The following is a 17135-nucleotide window of genomic DNA, read 5'->3' on the forward strand; positions in this document are numbered from 1 at the left end:
CCAGGGGGAAAAAAAATGGATATTTTGAATGTTACAGTGCAATGACTCTAGAAATCAGATTCTCCAGTGTCTCTAGTGTTTGCTCTTGCTGCATTCTCTGGTAGTGGTTGTTGGTGTGATGAATTTTCTGAATTAGTTTTCCGAAGCCTGTATTCTTCATCATTTGTGGCCACAGAAATCTCTGTTCTGTTAATTTGTTAGTGGTCAGCTAGTGCTTTGATATAAATTTCCTTAAATGTCATGATTCAGATGGGTTTTTTTTCCCCCTTAATTAAGCTTTGGCTGCTTGCTATAAAATTTAGTTGCCAGAGTTCTGAAAAAGTTGGTTCTAACCAATTTTGCCAGTTTATTTGCTGCTTTTAGAATACTTTCCTTTACATTTTTGTTAACATCGCTCACTAATATTATATATCCTTTTATGTTTCTAATAACTTTACCAGTAGGCTTCTAATATTACTGAAAATATAGACTTATCAGGAATTGAAATTTTTTAAAATTAAAACCTCTTCAAACATACTTAAGTATTTTATTATATGTAAAAAAGTGAGAGTATGATCATGTTGAAATAATTTTCAGGATAGGGTAGTGAATGACTGGATATATAGGTTAATGTCCGGATTACTTAGTGTTAGCTATGAGAAAATTATATTAACTAAGCATTTATTGGGTACTATTGAAGTTCTTAGCAGAAAGATGCCTTATTTACTATATAGCTGGGGGTGAAAGTAAATGGATTTGGATAAAATTTGAATACAGAAAAGAATCTGAACACTTTTGGTTGTTGTAATTCTTTGTTATTGTTGAATTATCAGACTGACTGGACACTTGAGGCTTTTAGATGTTTGTTGAGTACCACAGCCTTGGAGTTGTTTTCTGTGTGTGATCACAGTGTGCTATGAACTTTGAAGTTACCACTGAACTTCTACTGAGAGGTGTTAAATGCCTTTTCAGTACTTTATTTAAAAGCTTAAACAGGAAGTCACTATTCAGAATCCTCAAAAGACCAGCTAGAAAACCTTGCATCTGTAAATCTTCTAAATTTATCAGGCTGAAGTGACACTGGAATAATAACCAGGGAGTCACAGGAGTTTTTGCTGAAGCTGTTTGGGATTTGCTTTTGCAGTAAAGTTACTTAAAACTTGTAATTTACCATAAAACACAATATTTACTATAAGTAGTGCAGCCTACAAATGCCTTTGAGTGTATAGTATGTGCCAGGAACTGTACCCCGCCCTGGGAATGTATAATATACTGCATGTGTATATCTCCTAGTCCATTCCCTTAAAATGGAGACATAGGTAATTCCAGGATAGCACAGTAAATATGCATCCATAAGATGGAGCTCCATATCTGTTTAGAGGGAGGCGTTCATCTATGAGACATACTTGAGAACCCAGGAATGGGCTAGGAGTGTTGGGAGAAAATTAATGCCTGAATGGGGCTCTGAAGTGGGAAGAATGATGGGAAAGTCATTCTAGCAAAGAAAGTAGCTTGTGCAAGTGCATGGGAGCATGTATGGCCAGATATCTTCATTTCACCATCAAATGTAAGAAGAGTGTGAGAGATAAGGCTGAATGAGGCAAGTCCTGGAGGAATTATTTTGTTTGTTGCCATCCTGAGAACTTTGGACCTTTATCCTGGGGCAATGGGAAGTAAACTAGGGTTTAAGCCAGGCAGTGATACAGTCAGTTTTCCTTACTGCATTCGGGGTCTGGATGCAGGGTAATGAAGGGGATTTTAAGAGCCATGACTGTAGGCTAGAGGAGTTTTGAACCAGGATAATTAACGATGGTAGGTGGTTTTGAGGAAAGGACATGAAGCTTATTTAATAAAGTGGCATATAGGAATGAGAAGGGCAGGAGGGGGATGATTCCCAGGATGGGCAGTGTGATTAACTGACTTTAGGAGTACAAGAGGAGCAAGTTAGTTTGTTTTTCAGTAGGGAGAAGAGAGACAATGATGGGTTTTGTTTTGGAACTACTGGAGTTTAAGGTAATGTGAACAGCAGGATATGTGAGTCTGAACCTCAGGGGAAAAGTCAGGGCTAAAGACAAAGGTTTGAGATTGATTAACATAATACTTTCTGGCAAAGAAAGAGGCAATATCGCAATTGACAGGAGAAACAAGACATTATAGATAAATGGGAAGCTGGGAAATGCATTTTGAGAGATTAATGATGCCACTAGAGTTTGAAGTCCTTGAGGGATGGAATTCTGTCTCCTTAATTTTTATATTCGCAGCATCCATCACGGTGCCTGGTACCCAGTAGGCACTCAATGACTGTGTGTTGAATGAGCCAAACTTTTAGCATCACCCAGGCCCTAAACATAACAGAAGCCATCTCCAGATCCAGTGTAAGTCTTGCTGTTACTGTAACTTGGACTCTGTATTTGATTGCTAAAAATAGCATGTGTATGTACTTTGCCTAATTAAGAGAGGAGATGGCCTACATGTAATTGTAGGAAAGTCACTAGGAAAGAGAGATACACTGGCAATGAATTTACAGGTAATAGCTAGTTTGATGCCTATGAAGATTAGAAAGATAACTTACTCCTGTTGTTAGAGTGGATTGTGGAATAGAGTCAGTCAGTCAAACAGTCTGATGGATGAAGTCACTGCATAGCTGAATCTTCAAATGTGATTTTATAATCTTAAGGATAGCTAACAAGAATATTTGATAATACATAATTATTTTTGGCTTTTGTTTTTTACTGCATTTATAAGGAATACAAACACCATAGAATGATTTTTAATGTATGAGACTGACAGTGTTTTAAAAGTTGAAACATGATCTCTTGCCTCTAAAATGCAATTTTTAGCAAGTCATTAATGACTCTCTCAATGTTCCTGATGATCTTTGACCCCCTTTTCATTCTTAGTGTCGGGATCCTGGTTCCGAAGACCAGCTGTGCAGGGCATGCAGGTGTTAGCACAGCTGGCTTGCTGATGACAACTCTGTCCATATAGCTGTCTTGTGTGTCATCATTCATATTGTTCAGTGTCATTCTGACCTAGCCAAGCTAAAAATGGTACTCCAGCTCAAGAGGGATTTAAAAACCTTGACACACTAAAGATAAGACACCACAGAATGTCATGTATGTATGCCTAACAGTTGTTAGTTTAAACACACCTAAATAACTTTTTTTATTGTTCATCTGTCTTTCTCCTTTGGAGTAATTTACCCCAGAAAAGAACATACCTCTCTGTGTGGAGGACTGTAAGAACTCAATTTATAAGTACCCTTCTTTATTTTCAGGTATGGGTTTTGTGTATTTAAATAGCTCAAGGTCACAGTAATCTATTTGTGGGGTACATTCTATGGTCTGTTACTTGCTTTACAGACTTTTCATGCTGACTAGTGCCTTTATAGGATGTCTGTGATTAAATCACTCTGTTTTCCAGTTTGATAATTTAATTTGAGGGTTCAGTTTCTCAGATCCTTAATTAGGATGTAGCCAGCTTCCTAATTTGATTCAAGAGATCAGTTTTTCAGTTCCACGATTAGGATGTAGCTGTAATGTGTGGGGTGGTTGTAGTGGTGGATTTTGCCCAGTTGCTCGGTGGCAGCAGCTGGCAGTCGTTGGAGGGTTCTGGCTCTGGTCCAGAGTTGTAGGCAAAGTTAAGTAGCCTCCCAGTAAAAGAAGGCTAATTCCTCACTTCTTTTCAAACTGAGGGTCTGTGCCTGCTGCAGACCCATGGGGCGCCTGCTTCTGCCGACAGAGTGCCGCGGCGTGCAGCACGGCAGGCGCCGCTGCGTATGTCTCAGGACATCAAAGTTTGGGGATCTTCCATTCAAGGCTGCGACCATGTATGAGGATGATCGCTGCACAGGTAACCGGTCTCAGTGTCGTATCTGTATGTGTGTTGGTGGGGAGTGGAGCAGGGAGGGAGAAAGCATAAAGGAATGAACATGCCCACAGGTCTGGTGAAACTATTAAGGAAAGTAAAGATGCTTAAATAATAGTCTCTATTGCTTATCACAAAACTACGTTTCTGAAACTTACACATTTTCACTAAGACTGCCAGACCAGGGGATAAAGAGAAGGGACAAATAGTGTTGTTTTTCAGATAGGGAAGTGAAAGAAGTACCAAAATCTAAAACAGTTTCCTCAACTATTAGCTGTTCATTATGGATATTAAGAGGCATTATTATTTCTTGTCGAGAGCCCTGGACTCAGTAGCCTGATATTAGGGGTGGCAGTCGTGGTTCCACAGGTGGGTGGCAGCACTGAGTGAGCGAGTGTGGGGACTACTTTGGAAAGCACGGAGTCTTTGTGGAAGCACTAATGGTACTGCTGCTGATAGAAATAGCACTATACTCTATCGATTTTGTTAATTCGGTAGTTAAGGAAAAGGAAAAAGAAACGGAGATACTCATTTAGATGTAAGTATCCACTTTTTAATGTCATTTCCATCATCACACCACGCTTTCACACCTGCTCTGTCACTAGGCACATACCAGCGTCCTGAAACTAAAGTGTCTTTTTTGGTGATTCCCTCTTTCCACTGCTTTGTAGAATTGGTGAGTTTGGATTGGCATTCATATTTGGTCACTTAGTTAAAATTGTCTGTATACATAACATTTTTCTTGCTACTCTTGTTATTACAGAGTGTATTTAACTTTGGCCGATTCTCTCTTCTTTCTTTTTACAAAGTCTCTCCAGTATGCCTATTCTACTTCTTTAACAAAGTTTTCTGTTAATTGGATGTAAAATGGGTGATCGTAGTTGTGCCAGGACAGTTAGACCCTGTCAGTGTAGACCAGACTGTGTAAACTTCAAAATACATCAGGATGTACGACACTTATTTCGTGAAACACTAGAAAAAAGGAGCCAGACAATGTCTGAGATGACATTCTGTGTTAGTGATACAAAGTTGACTCACTAGAAATTGTTCCCACATTCTCTGGTAAGATGTGCTAATTTTAAGAAACTTTTTAGGTGAAAAAATACTGTCTTTCCTTCTTTACCTCTAAGGCAGGGATGGGCAGTATTTTCTGTGAAGGGCCAGACTGTAAATATTTTAGGCTTTTCAGGTCACGTGGCCTCCACCTCAGCTACTCAGCTCTGTTGCTGTAGCAGGAAAGCAGCTAAAGACAATACCACATGACCTGGCACGGCTGTGTTCCAATAAAACTTTATTTACAGTAACAGGCAACGCGCGGGATTGGGTTCCCAGGTTGTAGTGTGTCAACTATACACTGCTCTCTCGGTGCATAGGTTGAAAAATAAAGTGTCAGGTGCACTAGTGTATATGATAAAAAATTAAAGTAAAGAGGAAAGGGAAACTAACAGGTATCAATGAAGTACAGAGGTTGGATGGGACAAAGGAAGGCAGGGGTGTAAGCAAAGTCAAACATGAACTCAATGATGAGGATGGAGGCTGCAGGAAGGAAGTATCATGGAGGTCTACACTTGAAGGGAATATCATATGAACATTTGTTTTGAAGCATTGGTGGCAATAATGGATTGGAGAAAATATAATTTTAGACAGAGTAAGTGTGTGATATAAAGTCCTGATATCAGTTACTTTTCCCAGGTATTCAAGATTCTGGCATTACATACATTTCCTTACTTGTGTTCTTAAGTGTATCTAATTTTGATCTCTACAACTTATTGTTTCTTCCATGGCATCCTGTTGGTAAAAACATAGCTAGTACTACATTTCATGAATTAAAAAAAATTCAAACACTGGGTCCAGAGAAATTTATAGTTGTGCCTGGTAAAAGATGCAGCTTCAAATACTGGGAGTTGAGTAGCTTTTCTAAAAATGATTAATTTCATCACTGATGTATCTAGCAGAAATAGCTTTTGAGTGTTAGGGGTAGAGTGCAGACCAGTGTCTTGTGAGTGAAGGCTCATCAGAGGCATAGAAATAGCACTGCATGGAGCTTGTGAATCACCGAATCCTGAAATTGGATAGATTGTTATAATGAAATAAATGCATGTTTTGTAACAATTTTTAACTTTTTAGAAAATTTCATTTATTTTTCTCTGTACATCTCTTAAAGCATATCTATTACAAATATCTGCTTTCTGATATTGGTAAGTATGTGGTAAGAAAGGGAAAAAGTGAACCACTTTTTCTAAAACCAATTTTTAGAATAATATAGGTATGTTTTTAAAATTTTTGTCAAAATGTAAAACTAAACCTTTATAGAGTATTATAAAAATATGTACAACTTGACAATTGGGATTTATATTATAAAATGCTATGAAAAACTCATTATGTTAGTAATGAAGTCAGCTATTTTGAAGTAAAAAGCATTGTATATGAGGTCTGTCCAGAAAAAGTCCAGCCATTGTTAATATAATGAGAATGGTTTGCACTACATCAATGGAACCTGTCAGCCAAGGAGAGTGGACTGGAATGCGCTTGTGTGAACAATGATGACTTCACTGTACTACTCAGTGGGGGCTGTAGATGCTGGTGAGTGAGCATGTGTACTGTGTGGCCGTCGCATTTACAATGACTGAATGGCCCTGGCTGGTGTGGCTCAGTGGATTGAGTGCTGGCCTGCAAACCAAAAGGTCACTGGTTCAATTCCCAGTCAGGGCACATGTCTGGGTTGTGGGCCAGGTCCCCCGTAGAGGGCACTCAAGAGGCAACCACACATTGATGTTTCTCTCCCTCTCTTTCTCCCTCCATTCCCTTATTTCTAAAAATAAATGAATAAAATTTTGGAAATAAAATGACTAAATGTATAGAGCAATGAATCTGCATCAAATTTTGTGTTAAGTCCTCCATAGAAACTATTTGGGTGATTCAGAAGGCTCTCAGGGATGATGCAATGAGTGCATTGCAAATAAAAATGGGGCATAATGCTTCAAAGATGATCAAAAAGGTGTGGCAAAGTTGCAGCAAGATCAAGAGACCACGTTAACTGTTTTTTGATTGGGAAAGTGTTGTCCATCACAAGTATGCCCCTCAAGGCCAAATAGTTAATAAGGAGTAACTGCCTCAGTGTTCTACATTGAGAGATGCAGCACGATGAAAAACAGACACAGCTATGGGCAACTGCTGACTGGCAGCTTCATCGCGACAACGCACCTGCTCGTGCATCACATCTTATATACAGTTTTTCGGCAAAACATCAAATCACCCAGGTGACTCAGCCCCCTTACAGCCCAGATTTGGCGCCTGCAACTCCTGGCTTTTCTCAAAACTAAAATCACTTTTGAAAGGGAAGATATTTCAGACTCTTGATGAAGTTCAGGAAAATGCGATGGAGTAGCTGATGGGGCAGTTGGGAGAACTGTGTGAGGTCCCAAGGGGACTTTGAAGGGGACTGGACAGAGGGCGACGCCGTGTTTCTTCTGTCTTTTATCTTCAGTAAATGTCTCTGTTGTTCATATTACACGGCTGGATACCTTCTGGACAGAACTCGTATATATTTTTTATTGCTCACAACTATAAAATCAGAGTGAAAAGAATCTTAATTATAGCATGAATGCTGATGTGCTGTAAACAGAATCAATGACTGTCTTTTGAAATTAATATTTAAAATCAATTTAAATATTAATGAGCTGATTGTGGACAGGTGACAGTGATTGTTTTAATTCACATTAAAAATTTTGTGTTTTAAAAGGTGAACTTACTTTTCATTTTAGGGACAAATGATTTTACTATTCCGATATTGTTACTGCAGAACTTTGACAGTAAAGGAACTTACTTCAGATTCTCATTTTTGAAAGGAACCATTTTGTACCCAATGGGTAGTATTTCCTAAAGCAATCCCACTTAGTTCTTTTCTGGTTTTAGTTACTTTGTTCTCAGCCTGCCTATTCTGTATTTTTTTTTTTAATGGACAAATTTAATGCATTAAGGGGAGAATTCTTTTGCTGATGCTCTGGGTTGAGCGTCTTCTCTGTTTATCCTTGTTCACACCGGACATTCAGCTTGCCTCCTGCATTCTTTCTGAGCAGTTGCTCCTTTCCACTCGTTTTTTTTCTCGTTGCCTTCTCCTCCCTTTGCTGCAGTTACTTTTCCACTCGCCCTAGTGTCTGATTTCTGTTCTCTCAATGCAGTGCTTTCACTTCCTGTACTCGTTGAAATAAAAGAATTCCTAGCCAATCCTTTTTCAAGACTTAAAAAACACCCTTGCTCTAGAAATATTTACAGAACAGCTCAGATGCCTGCTCTCAAAGTTTTGCTCTAAAGTGGAAAAATCCTGAAATTAGAGTAGAACTATCATCATGGGTCCCTGTCTCTGGATGGCACTGTCTACAATGAACAGATCATTTGTAATTAAATGAAAGTATTAACACATGCATATTCTTAAAATAATCATCATGCTCATCACTAGATTTAGTGAAACAGCTGCATTTTGAGTTATTTTTTTAAAAAGAAGTAATGTTTAGTGAAAATGTAAATTCAACAATAAATCACAGTTTTAAGGGCCAAATGCCCCACCTTCTTTTTGCTTAGAAAGTTTATTTCTGAGAATACAGTGTGGCTCGTTGTCCCGTGTGTCTAGTAGCCTCACAGAAGAACCGTGGTGCCTGGTGGTGCCGGGTGAAAGGGCCCCAGTGCTGGGCGGCGTCCTGGATCCCACACCTACATCGCCGGGAGCCCCCCGCCCCCCTCTGCCCGTGTTAGCAATCTGCTTTTGTACTCTGACATCCAGGATTTCCCCAGTGAATTTTGTCACAGAAAAAAGAGAATCATCAATATCGCAGTTAAACTTGACTTTCAAAGCTAATAGTATCTCATTTGGGGGCTCAAATTTAATAAATTTTCTTTGATTCTGGGTGAGTTTTTAAACATCAAACAATGAATTGGCCAGGGTACAGTAAAATATTTAGATCTATTGACTATGGTTCAGAAGGGTAGAAGGCAAAACACCAGTGGTTTGATGTTGATAAATTCTCGGTACCTTAATCCACATTAATGTTTTCTTTTATCTGAGTGCACATTGGTGACAAAAAACCCAAAACATGAGAATGTATCCATGCATATAAAATAGAGAACTAAAGCAAATATATTTGTAAAATATGATTTGTTATGTTGTGTTAAGTAAGTGTAATAGCATTCTCGTTCTGACAGGAGGGTGTTTGCTGCAGATAAATGAATGTTCTGAACTGGGGCTCCAGCATGCACACAGTACCCACCTTACTGTAGAAGTCGTGTTCTGGTGCACGTTTTACAGCACACTTCGACGTTCGCTTACTGACGGAAATTCTTCACATCAGCTTGGCAGTACAAGGCTTTTTGTGCCTACAAATTAGCGTGAATGATTAAAGATGTCATATATTTGTGTGTATTTGCTGGTTTAAGGAAACCCTATATAGTATGATAGTTCATTTATAAAATTAGAAATAATTCAAACAGTTTTACGAGCTGCTCATGTAGAACAGAAAAATGAAGGACAAGTTTTCTATCGTATACAGGGTAAGGCAAAAACAAGATTTACAGTTGTTTGTAAATAATACAATAATTAGTAATTAATAAATTATAAGAATAAACTCTGTGCTGTGTGTGCTCGCAGCTGTAAACTTGCTTTTGCCCCACCCTGTATTGTTGCCAAGTTATATTTGAAGTTGCCCAGGTGTAGAGATTAAATACATTTATTTGAGCGACTGGTGTTATTGAATAGTTCTCCTCATATCTATATTTGCTATCAAGGCCATAAACATTCTGTTTATCCTGACTCTGAGCTAGTTGTATAATGTGTATCAGATATATGGTAGCAAAGAGATACATTTTTTAAACCAATTCAGGCATAATGAAAGTTAGAAAATATGCTTACATGTGAACATTCCTATCATTAATCCATGTGATTAAAAATAAAAGCTCACTGGTCTTAAAAGCAAATTAAGCTTTGGAATTCTTAAGGCTTTTACTAAGTTTGGATTAAAAATGAAAATCATGTGTTGCTGAACATTTTTTCCTATCTAGCATTTGTGTTATGTAGGGAGTATTTTCTCATTTGTCCAGAAGGTGGCAGTGTAATATCAACTGCATGTGATTCCTATACTGGCTAGAGAATTGGTGTTTTTCCTGTATCTGGGAGATGTTTGTATTGTTACCTTTCCGAGTACTTAAAATACAGTACAGATTCTACTGATTTTATCCATTACCTTATTTAGAAGTTGTGTGACTGAGTTGGTTCATATGTACTTAATCAATAAGACTCAAGTTCAAAAGGGCAAACAAACCTTTTCCTAGTATATTTTTAAGTATCCTTGTTTGTTGAATATATTTGTTTTTATTCCAGGGTATTTCTTATTGAAGTTTTTTTTTTTTAAAGACTAGTACCTAATAATTATCTTGTCCAGTATATATCAGTTAATACCAGTTAAGTTAAACATGTTATTAAGAAAGGGATAATAATTAGGAGATTATTGTTTGTTTTTGATTTTGTGGATTTTTTCTTCTTTCCCTTTTCTCTTCTGGGTGGAACAGTGAAAAATAATTCAAAACCTCTCGATCAGAAGAGCTCCAGTGACTCTCCTTCCCTCCCTCATTTCAAGCAGGAGGATGCTTTTTCTTCTTAACATTCTCCCCCAGCACTCTGAATTAGAGATTTATTTGCAACGAAAAATCAATTAGTCCTAAATTTATTCATGGATTTCAGGTCCAGCGATCAATGCAAGTCCACTCAGTGGGCTCAAGGGGACCCAGTTCATCCCAGTTAATGTGTCTGAAGGGGAATTACCATTGATGCTGTTTTTTTCCCTTTAGGTCAGAGATCAGATCTCGCTGTCACGGACTGCGGCAAGTAGGAATGACTTCACCCTGCAGCTACCCAAACTGCACCTGGAGACCTTTGCAATGGAGGGGCTCAAGGGCGGGCCAGAGGTTGTAGCGTGCCAGGTTAGAGTCTAAATAACATTGTTTGCTACTGAGATGTGTAGAAAAATAAATTGTACTAACTGGAGAGAATGAAAGCCTCAAAGTATGGTGAATAACATAATGAAGATGCAAATAATTTTTCTTCTATCACGTAAAACTATATTTCACAAGTAATTGTTTTATTTTTTAAGGCCTCAATTCTTTCTATTAAATAATTCTGAAAAGTATTTTTTTATCAAGGAAAATATGTCTGTTATAGCTAAGTACAGATTTAAAAGACTATCTTTTTAACAGAGAGGATGGTAAGATGCCAGGCTATTATCTTTTTAAGCTAGTCTCAATCTATAGCTCTTACTCTTTTAAAATAAATCAGTTTAGAGAAAATTATTAAGAAAGATATTTGAAAAATTTTGAAGTGAATTTCCAAGCACATCCAACATTCTTACATGGGAATTACTTAATTTCCACACATCTAGAGCCGCACTTGGCAGTGCGGAGCACTTTGCCCTTTCCTGTTCAGTTTTAATGAATGTTGTAATCTGTGTGAACTTGGTTAATTCATTTATGAAGCTCAAAGCACCAACTCACAGAACCTCAAATAATGTTAAGAATAACTTAATAATAAAGAAAATTATTTTCAAAAACAATAATTTTCACATGCTGCATGTATCTTTCTATGCTTTACTATTGTGTAATTTTTTTCCCATAGGGTTAATTTTTTTTTTAATTAGGCAAAGCAACATTCACTATTTGCTTTATCTCTTTAAAATGCCCAATGCCTTTACTAGAAAAATCTCTGAACATTATCTAAGCTATAAGGAACCGGACATTTCAAAAGAGGTTGTCCTTATTCAGAAGCACTCTAGATTTTTAAATTGTATTTAAAAGATAAATGTCTCTTAAAACTCAGGTAATGTTTCACATCTTGAGGTTTAAAATAAATTTTTTCATTCTTTGGTTTATGACTCCTTGAAATTTTAATTTTGTACAAATGTCAATCCAAGTAAGTCTGTATTAATTTTTTCTACATGTTCCAAACCCTAATTTAATTTGTTATTCATACTCAAATTAATGCTCCACAAAGGAAAAGTAAGTACTAGGGGTACCACTTTGGGGGGCAAACCGTGAACTCTATGGTTTTGACATTTGTGAGTGACAAAAAGGAAATGTATTGACCCATATTGCAACTACTGTTTTTCCAAGTTCTAGTGAAAACAGTTATGCACTGTACCATATACCTAAATACCCAGTGGTATGTATTTCAGTTTAGTATTCCACATAGAGAAGGCCACATGATTGGGGCCATAATAGTGTTTTACACAGACACTCAGAGACACTCACACCCTCGCACACCCATACACACATGGCTGGTGATGTGCTTTAAGTACTTTGAAAAGAGAGGCCCTGTATTAACTGATGACCTGAATTATAATAATAGTAGCATTTTATGCACCAGGTATCGTGCTTAGCTGTTTAAATAAATGACTTCATTTAATTCTCACGACGAGTCTGTCAAGTAGATGGCATTATCTCCATTGTACAATCAAAAAACAGTAACTCTCCTCAATCAGCAACAAGTGATTGGCGGGGCCCAGAGCCTGGGGGTGTAAGGCTAGGCATGCTTGTCTGCACAGCCTGAACCCTTGAAATCCGACACCGAAAAAAATCTAGACACCTGTGTTAAGTGGTCAGAGTAAAAAACCCTTTAAATCTATTGGCGTTTTTCCTACATTTACAAAAATATTCATTCTGCATCTGTGTATGATGTAGGTCATAGTTTATGCTGTACTGTAGACAAATTCACACATAAAAATTTTGTTTCCATTTGACAGGCTAATATGGTTGAACTTTACTTTCTACCTTTTTACAGTATATAAATACGCGTATTTGTGCTAAGTGTAGCTGCGTATTTAGTGTTTAGCTTTGTACTCAGTGCTGATGGAGTGGAGTATTCAGTGAGAGCATGCTCACTGATTACCATGAAGTTGTGATCGTGTATGAACCATTTGGCCAACCCGTACAGCTCTCATTGACAGAGAGAGAGAGAGAGAGAGAGAGAGAGAGAGAGAGAGGAAGGAGAGAAGGAGACAGCTGGGAGGGAAAGAAGAAAGGTCGGGTCTGTTTGTTGAGCACAGTTTCACTTGTGAGGAAACAGTGGAGGGCTAGGAATCCCAGTGAGGTTCACTGGGAAAGTCACTTAAACTGTGTAGTGGGTTCCTACATCTAAAGTGCTCAGAACAGTGACAGGTAACATTGTAAATGCTCAGTATTTATTTGTTAGTTCTCCACTGACCCGAACGCTTCAGGAGGCCAGGACCGAGGTGCTGTTCACTGCTGTGTCCTCAGAGCTCAGCACGGAGCCTGCACAGAGGAGGCCCTAGGGCGGGCGTGTGGCTGAGGGGATGCCTGATTTCAGACACGACAGGCTGACTCAGGAAGCTGCATTGCCAAAGTTGTGCGCGCCTTTGAGAGACTGGGTATCAAAATTTTTTTTACTTCTAGGTTTATTTCATTTAAAAAGGAAAAGTCCCCCAAACCATCTCATAAAAGGTATTAAAGGCTTAGAGCATAATAACTATACCTCTAGAAGTAGTTACATTTTATAAATATATGTTTATAAACACTTCATTAGTAAGGCTTCATTGTGAAACCACTTATTTATGAAGATTTTAAACAACAGTCTTCCCCATAATAAATACAGTAATCCTTTAATCACTCCTAACCCAACAGCCGTGAGTCACAGAGCCCTTATTTGGTGAGCTTCTTTGTTATGTGTTGTGCCCTCAGCTCTTAGGGTACCATAGGTTTTTACATTTATACTTCTTTTCCAGGCATAGAAATGTCTTCCAGCTATTCTGTTGAATTTATAAAGTTAAATCATAAAGAGCACCTTGAAGGGAATTTGTTCTTATTTTTTATGTGTAGAAGAACGAAATAATTATGTTACCAAACTGTCAGGAAGTAACAGTATCAGACTCACCTTTGGTAAATTTGTACTCGTGGTCTCCGCTACTTAATGCAGCAGCCTTGCAATTACTGTACAGGACATTTCTCCTTTTTTGACATAGTTAGATATTAAATAAATGTTAGGCAATTTTACTCGAATGGTTGTATTATTCAGATATTTTCTGATTCATGTTATCCCAATCATGTAAGTGAATTTTCAGATATCTGATTATTTTTAAAATGTGAAAACCAGCCAGTTACTGAATATGTCAACTGCTGTTTTTTACATAAAAAGAATGTAATGTAATTAAAATTTTTATTATGCTGGCTCATTATTACAGATGTAGACTGTAATATAATAACAGTATAAAATATTCAGGTGTCGATGCCATTTGCGTTTAAACACTACAACTTCATAAAATTTTGCTAATATTGAAAATTAGCTTTTAAAAATTATAAAGGTTGTACATGGTCATGACAATAAGAAATTAGAGTCTTCAAAGCATAGAAGAAAATTAAGATCATTTGAAATTCTGCCATTCAGAGATAACCAGTGTTAACATTTTGGTATATATTCTTGTAGTTTTTCTAGTTATTTTTTAGTTATAAATACAAACACTCATGTACATATCATGTATATATAATATGTCTATGTATATTTAAACAATAATTGGGCCACATTCTTTTGTGAACACTTTTTAAAAGATTTTATTTATTTTTAGAGAGAGGGGAAGGGAGGGAGAAAGAGAGTGAGAGAAACATCCATGTGTGAGAGAAACACTGATTGGTTGCCTCTTGCACACTCCCAGCTGGGGACCAGCCCGCAATCCAGGCACTTGTCCTGACCAGGAACGAAACCCGTGACCTTTCACTTTGCAGGATGCTGCCCAGCCCACTGAGCCACACTGGTCAAGGCTGTTTTGTAACCATTTTAAAAACATAATAACATGTCATAGGTGTCTTTCTTGTAGCAAATGCAGATTTACCTCATTGTTGAGGACTGAGTTATATCCCACTATACGCATCCAGTACAGTATATTTAATCAATTTCCTATTGATAGATATCTGAGCTACTAAGTTTTCTAGTTGTTATAAATAAGGTGGCAATGCATATCCTTTTGCAAAAATTTTTGCACGATCTCTTATGTTTTCCTTTAGAAAAAAATTGTGGAAATGCTGCACTAAGAGTAAGCACATGCCAAGGCTTTGACTCATACTCCCTGACTACCCCGAAAGCGACCCTTTCAGTGTGCTCCTGAGTGACTTCTGTGAGTCTCTCAGTTTCCTTTAGAGAGGACGGTTCTTCATTTTCTGATACTAACAGAAAATTTTATCTTCCTTTTAAAATTTAAGATGTCCATTTTCATTGGCCCCTTAACTTATCGAGTTAACAGGGTTCAGCTTAAGAGTCTCCACAGTGAAGTATAAAGAGTATATTTGGGGACAGCTGTTTGTGTCACAGATAGTCTTTTACATTTATTTCTGGGTCCATGACTTGCTTTGACTGCTTGAGATTATTGGATATCTGACCTTTTTGATAGGTGAGGTCATTTTTGTACGAAGGTATCAAAAAGATTTTGGGGTTATCTAAAGTTGTTTTTTATGACAGTGTGCATAATTCTCTTTAGATTCTAAAATCGAAATATCTTTTAATTTAAAAGTAAAATGATCAGGATTGGGTTGTATAATCAAAGAGAAAGTTGAAAGGCTACCTTCTTCAAGGGTTGGAAAGTAATTCCCAGAGAAGAGCTGTTTGTTAGGGGAACACAATTAGCATCCAGTTCATCTGGAATAAATGTATTTCATTGAGAAAATGCCATCCTTTGTCTCATCTGGCTGCTGGACAGCCATAGTCTGCAGTCCCACAAAATATGAAGTACATCGATGAGGAACCTAAATGCCCTAGTCATGAGACCTCCTGTGAGGATGAATATAAGAATTAGTGTATTATTTTTCGTTGTTGACACCTGGGAGAGTAAATGACATTTTTCTGATGTGTAGTATTGCCTGAAAGACATTTTTATTTGCTAGTTAAAATTTCAGAGTTCTTTTCTGAAGATTTGATAATGCACGAGCATACATTATTTCTGCAAACTTTCCCGGTAACAGCGCTGTCAGTGATGCAGAGGGGACCAAGTGTCGTGTGGGTTGAGGTGTTCATGTGCACAGAAGGGCTAGTGTTAGGATGTATTGCAGATTGGGATGATAATTGTTAAATAATCAAACAGTAGCATTTACACATTGGTTATAGTCATTATGACTTTTGCCTTGTTTTCAATCTGTATTTTCTCTTAATATTTTTATTTTTCATGAACAGGGAGACTTTGCTGCAGAATTGGCCAAGCACGTCCACCATTAGGCAGTTGGTATCAACACGTCTTCACACCCTCCCTCCTCCTCCTTTTCCTCCCTCCGCCCTTTGGACGTGCACTTTTTCTGATGGTGGTGATAGTGGCGTGGGAGAGGGCAGGGGCGCATCAATCAGAACTTTAGGACAGAGTCTTGAGAGTAAAAGTGTAAAATTATGTTTTTTTTTTGTTTCAGATATTTTACTGCGTGATATATGGTACCATTGTTTTCTTAGTCTAATATTTTATTTTAGAAGATTCCCTGTAAAAACAGTATTTGTTTCACATATGTTGTGAAAACAGTTTTGGGCACCTACCTGATAACTAAGACTTCTAAGGAATATCTGTTAAAGCTGGGAGTTCGAAAAAGTTTTTTTAAAACATATTTAGCAGGTGAGACATTTTACATCCTGCATCGTGGGCTTTACTGCAGCACAGTAGTCGTCGGAAACAACAGGTTTTTCATTTTTTCTGTCGGGACTTTCATCTCTCTTCACCTTTTGAAAGCGACCGGATGACATACGAGGGCAGGGAGAGGCATCTGCATAAAGCTCCTGCTCCACGGCTCTCCCACGGAGGAACCTCGCAGCCTCATGTTTCCCGCAGCGGGCCGTGTTCGAGAATTGGTTACTCCCTGCGGACTGACTGGTGTCAGTCATCTGCGCTGACACCAAGTGAAATCTGATAGGAATTCTTTAAAAACTGGGCATGAGTCATAAAGTGCCCGCCTTTTATCGTTTCTTCTTTTCTTTATTACCAGGAAGACTGTTAGGAAGAAAATAAACTTGCAGCAGAGTCAGTCTCACAGGAGGCTGACAAGGTTGTGCGACTCTACCCGAAAGTAATAGGGTTGGTCACAGAGCAGATGAGATCCTTGCCCTCGTAGGTACAAATTACACAGGTAGCAGGAGTTCTCATCACTTTACCTAACTGCTGTCTCTTCCTCATGGAGCACAGCATTGCCTCTCCTTGCAAAGGATGAAGCAGGAGTCATCCTGGTGGAGCTGGAAGTGCCGCTGCCCTAGAATCAGTCACTGTTTGCTGTGG

At 38.0% G+C, this 17135-nt stretch overlaps 1 protein-coding gene across 6 annotated transcripts in view; it reads left to right on the forward strand.

The window, feature by feature from the left end:
- The window catches only part of CCDC171 (coiled-coil domain containing 171), a 313511-nt gene that overhangs the window by 225983 nt on the left and 70393 nt on the right, over positions 1 to 17135 (forward strand). For 5 of the 6 annotated variants that reach the window (XM_053656500.1, XM_053656501.1, XM_037132070.2 and 2 more), the window contains one exon: positions 10684 to 10815. The exons of the other annotated variant lie outside the window; for it this stretch is intronic. In XM_053656500.1, the coding sequence (XP_053512475.1) occupies positions 10684 to 10815 (132 nt within the window). The remainder of the gene's footprint in view (positions 1 to 10683; positions 10816 to 17135) is intronic. 6 annotated transcript variants of the gene reach the window in all.

Source organism: Artibeus jamaicensis, unplaced genomic scaffold, assembly GCF_021234435.1.
Source record: "Artibeus jamaicensis isolate MK-2021 breed Jamaican fruit bat unplaced genomic scaffold, CSHL_Jam_final scaffold_1964, whole genome shotgun sequence".
Taxonomy (NCBI): Eukaryota; Metazoa; Chordata; class Mammalia; order Chiroptera; family Phyllostomidae; genus Artibeus; species Artibeus jamaicensis.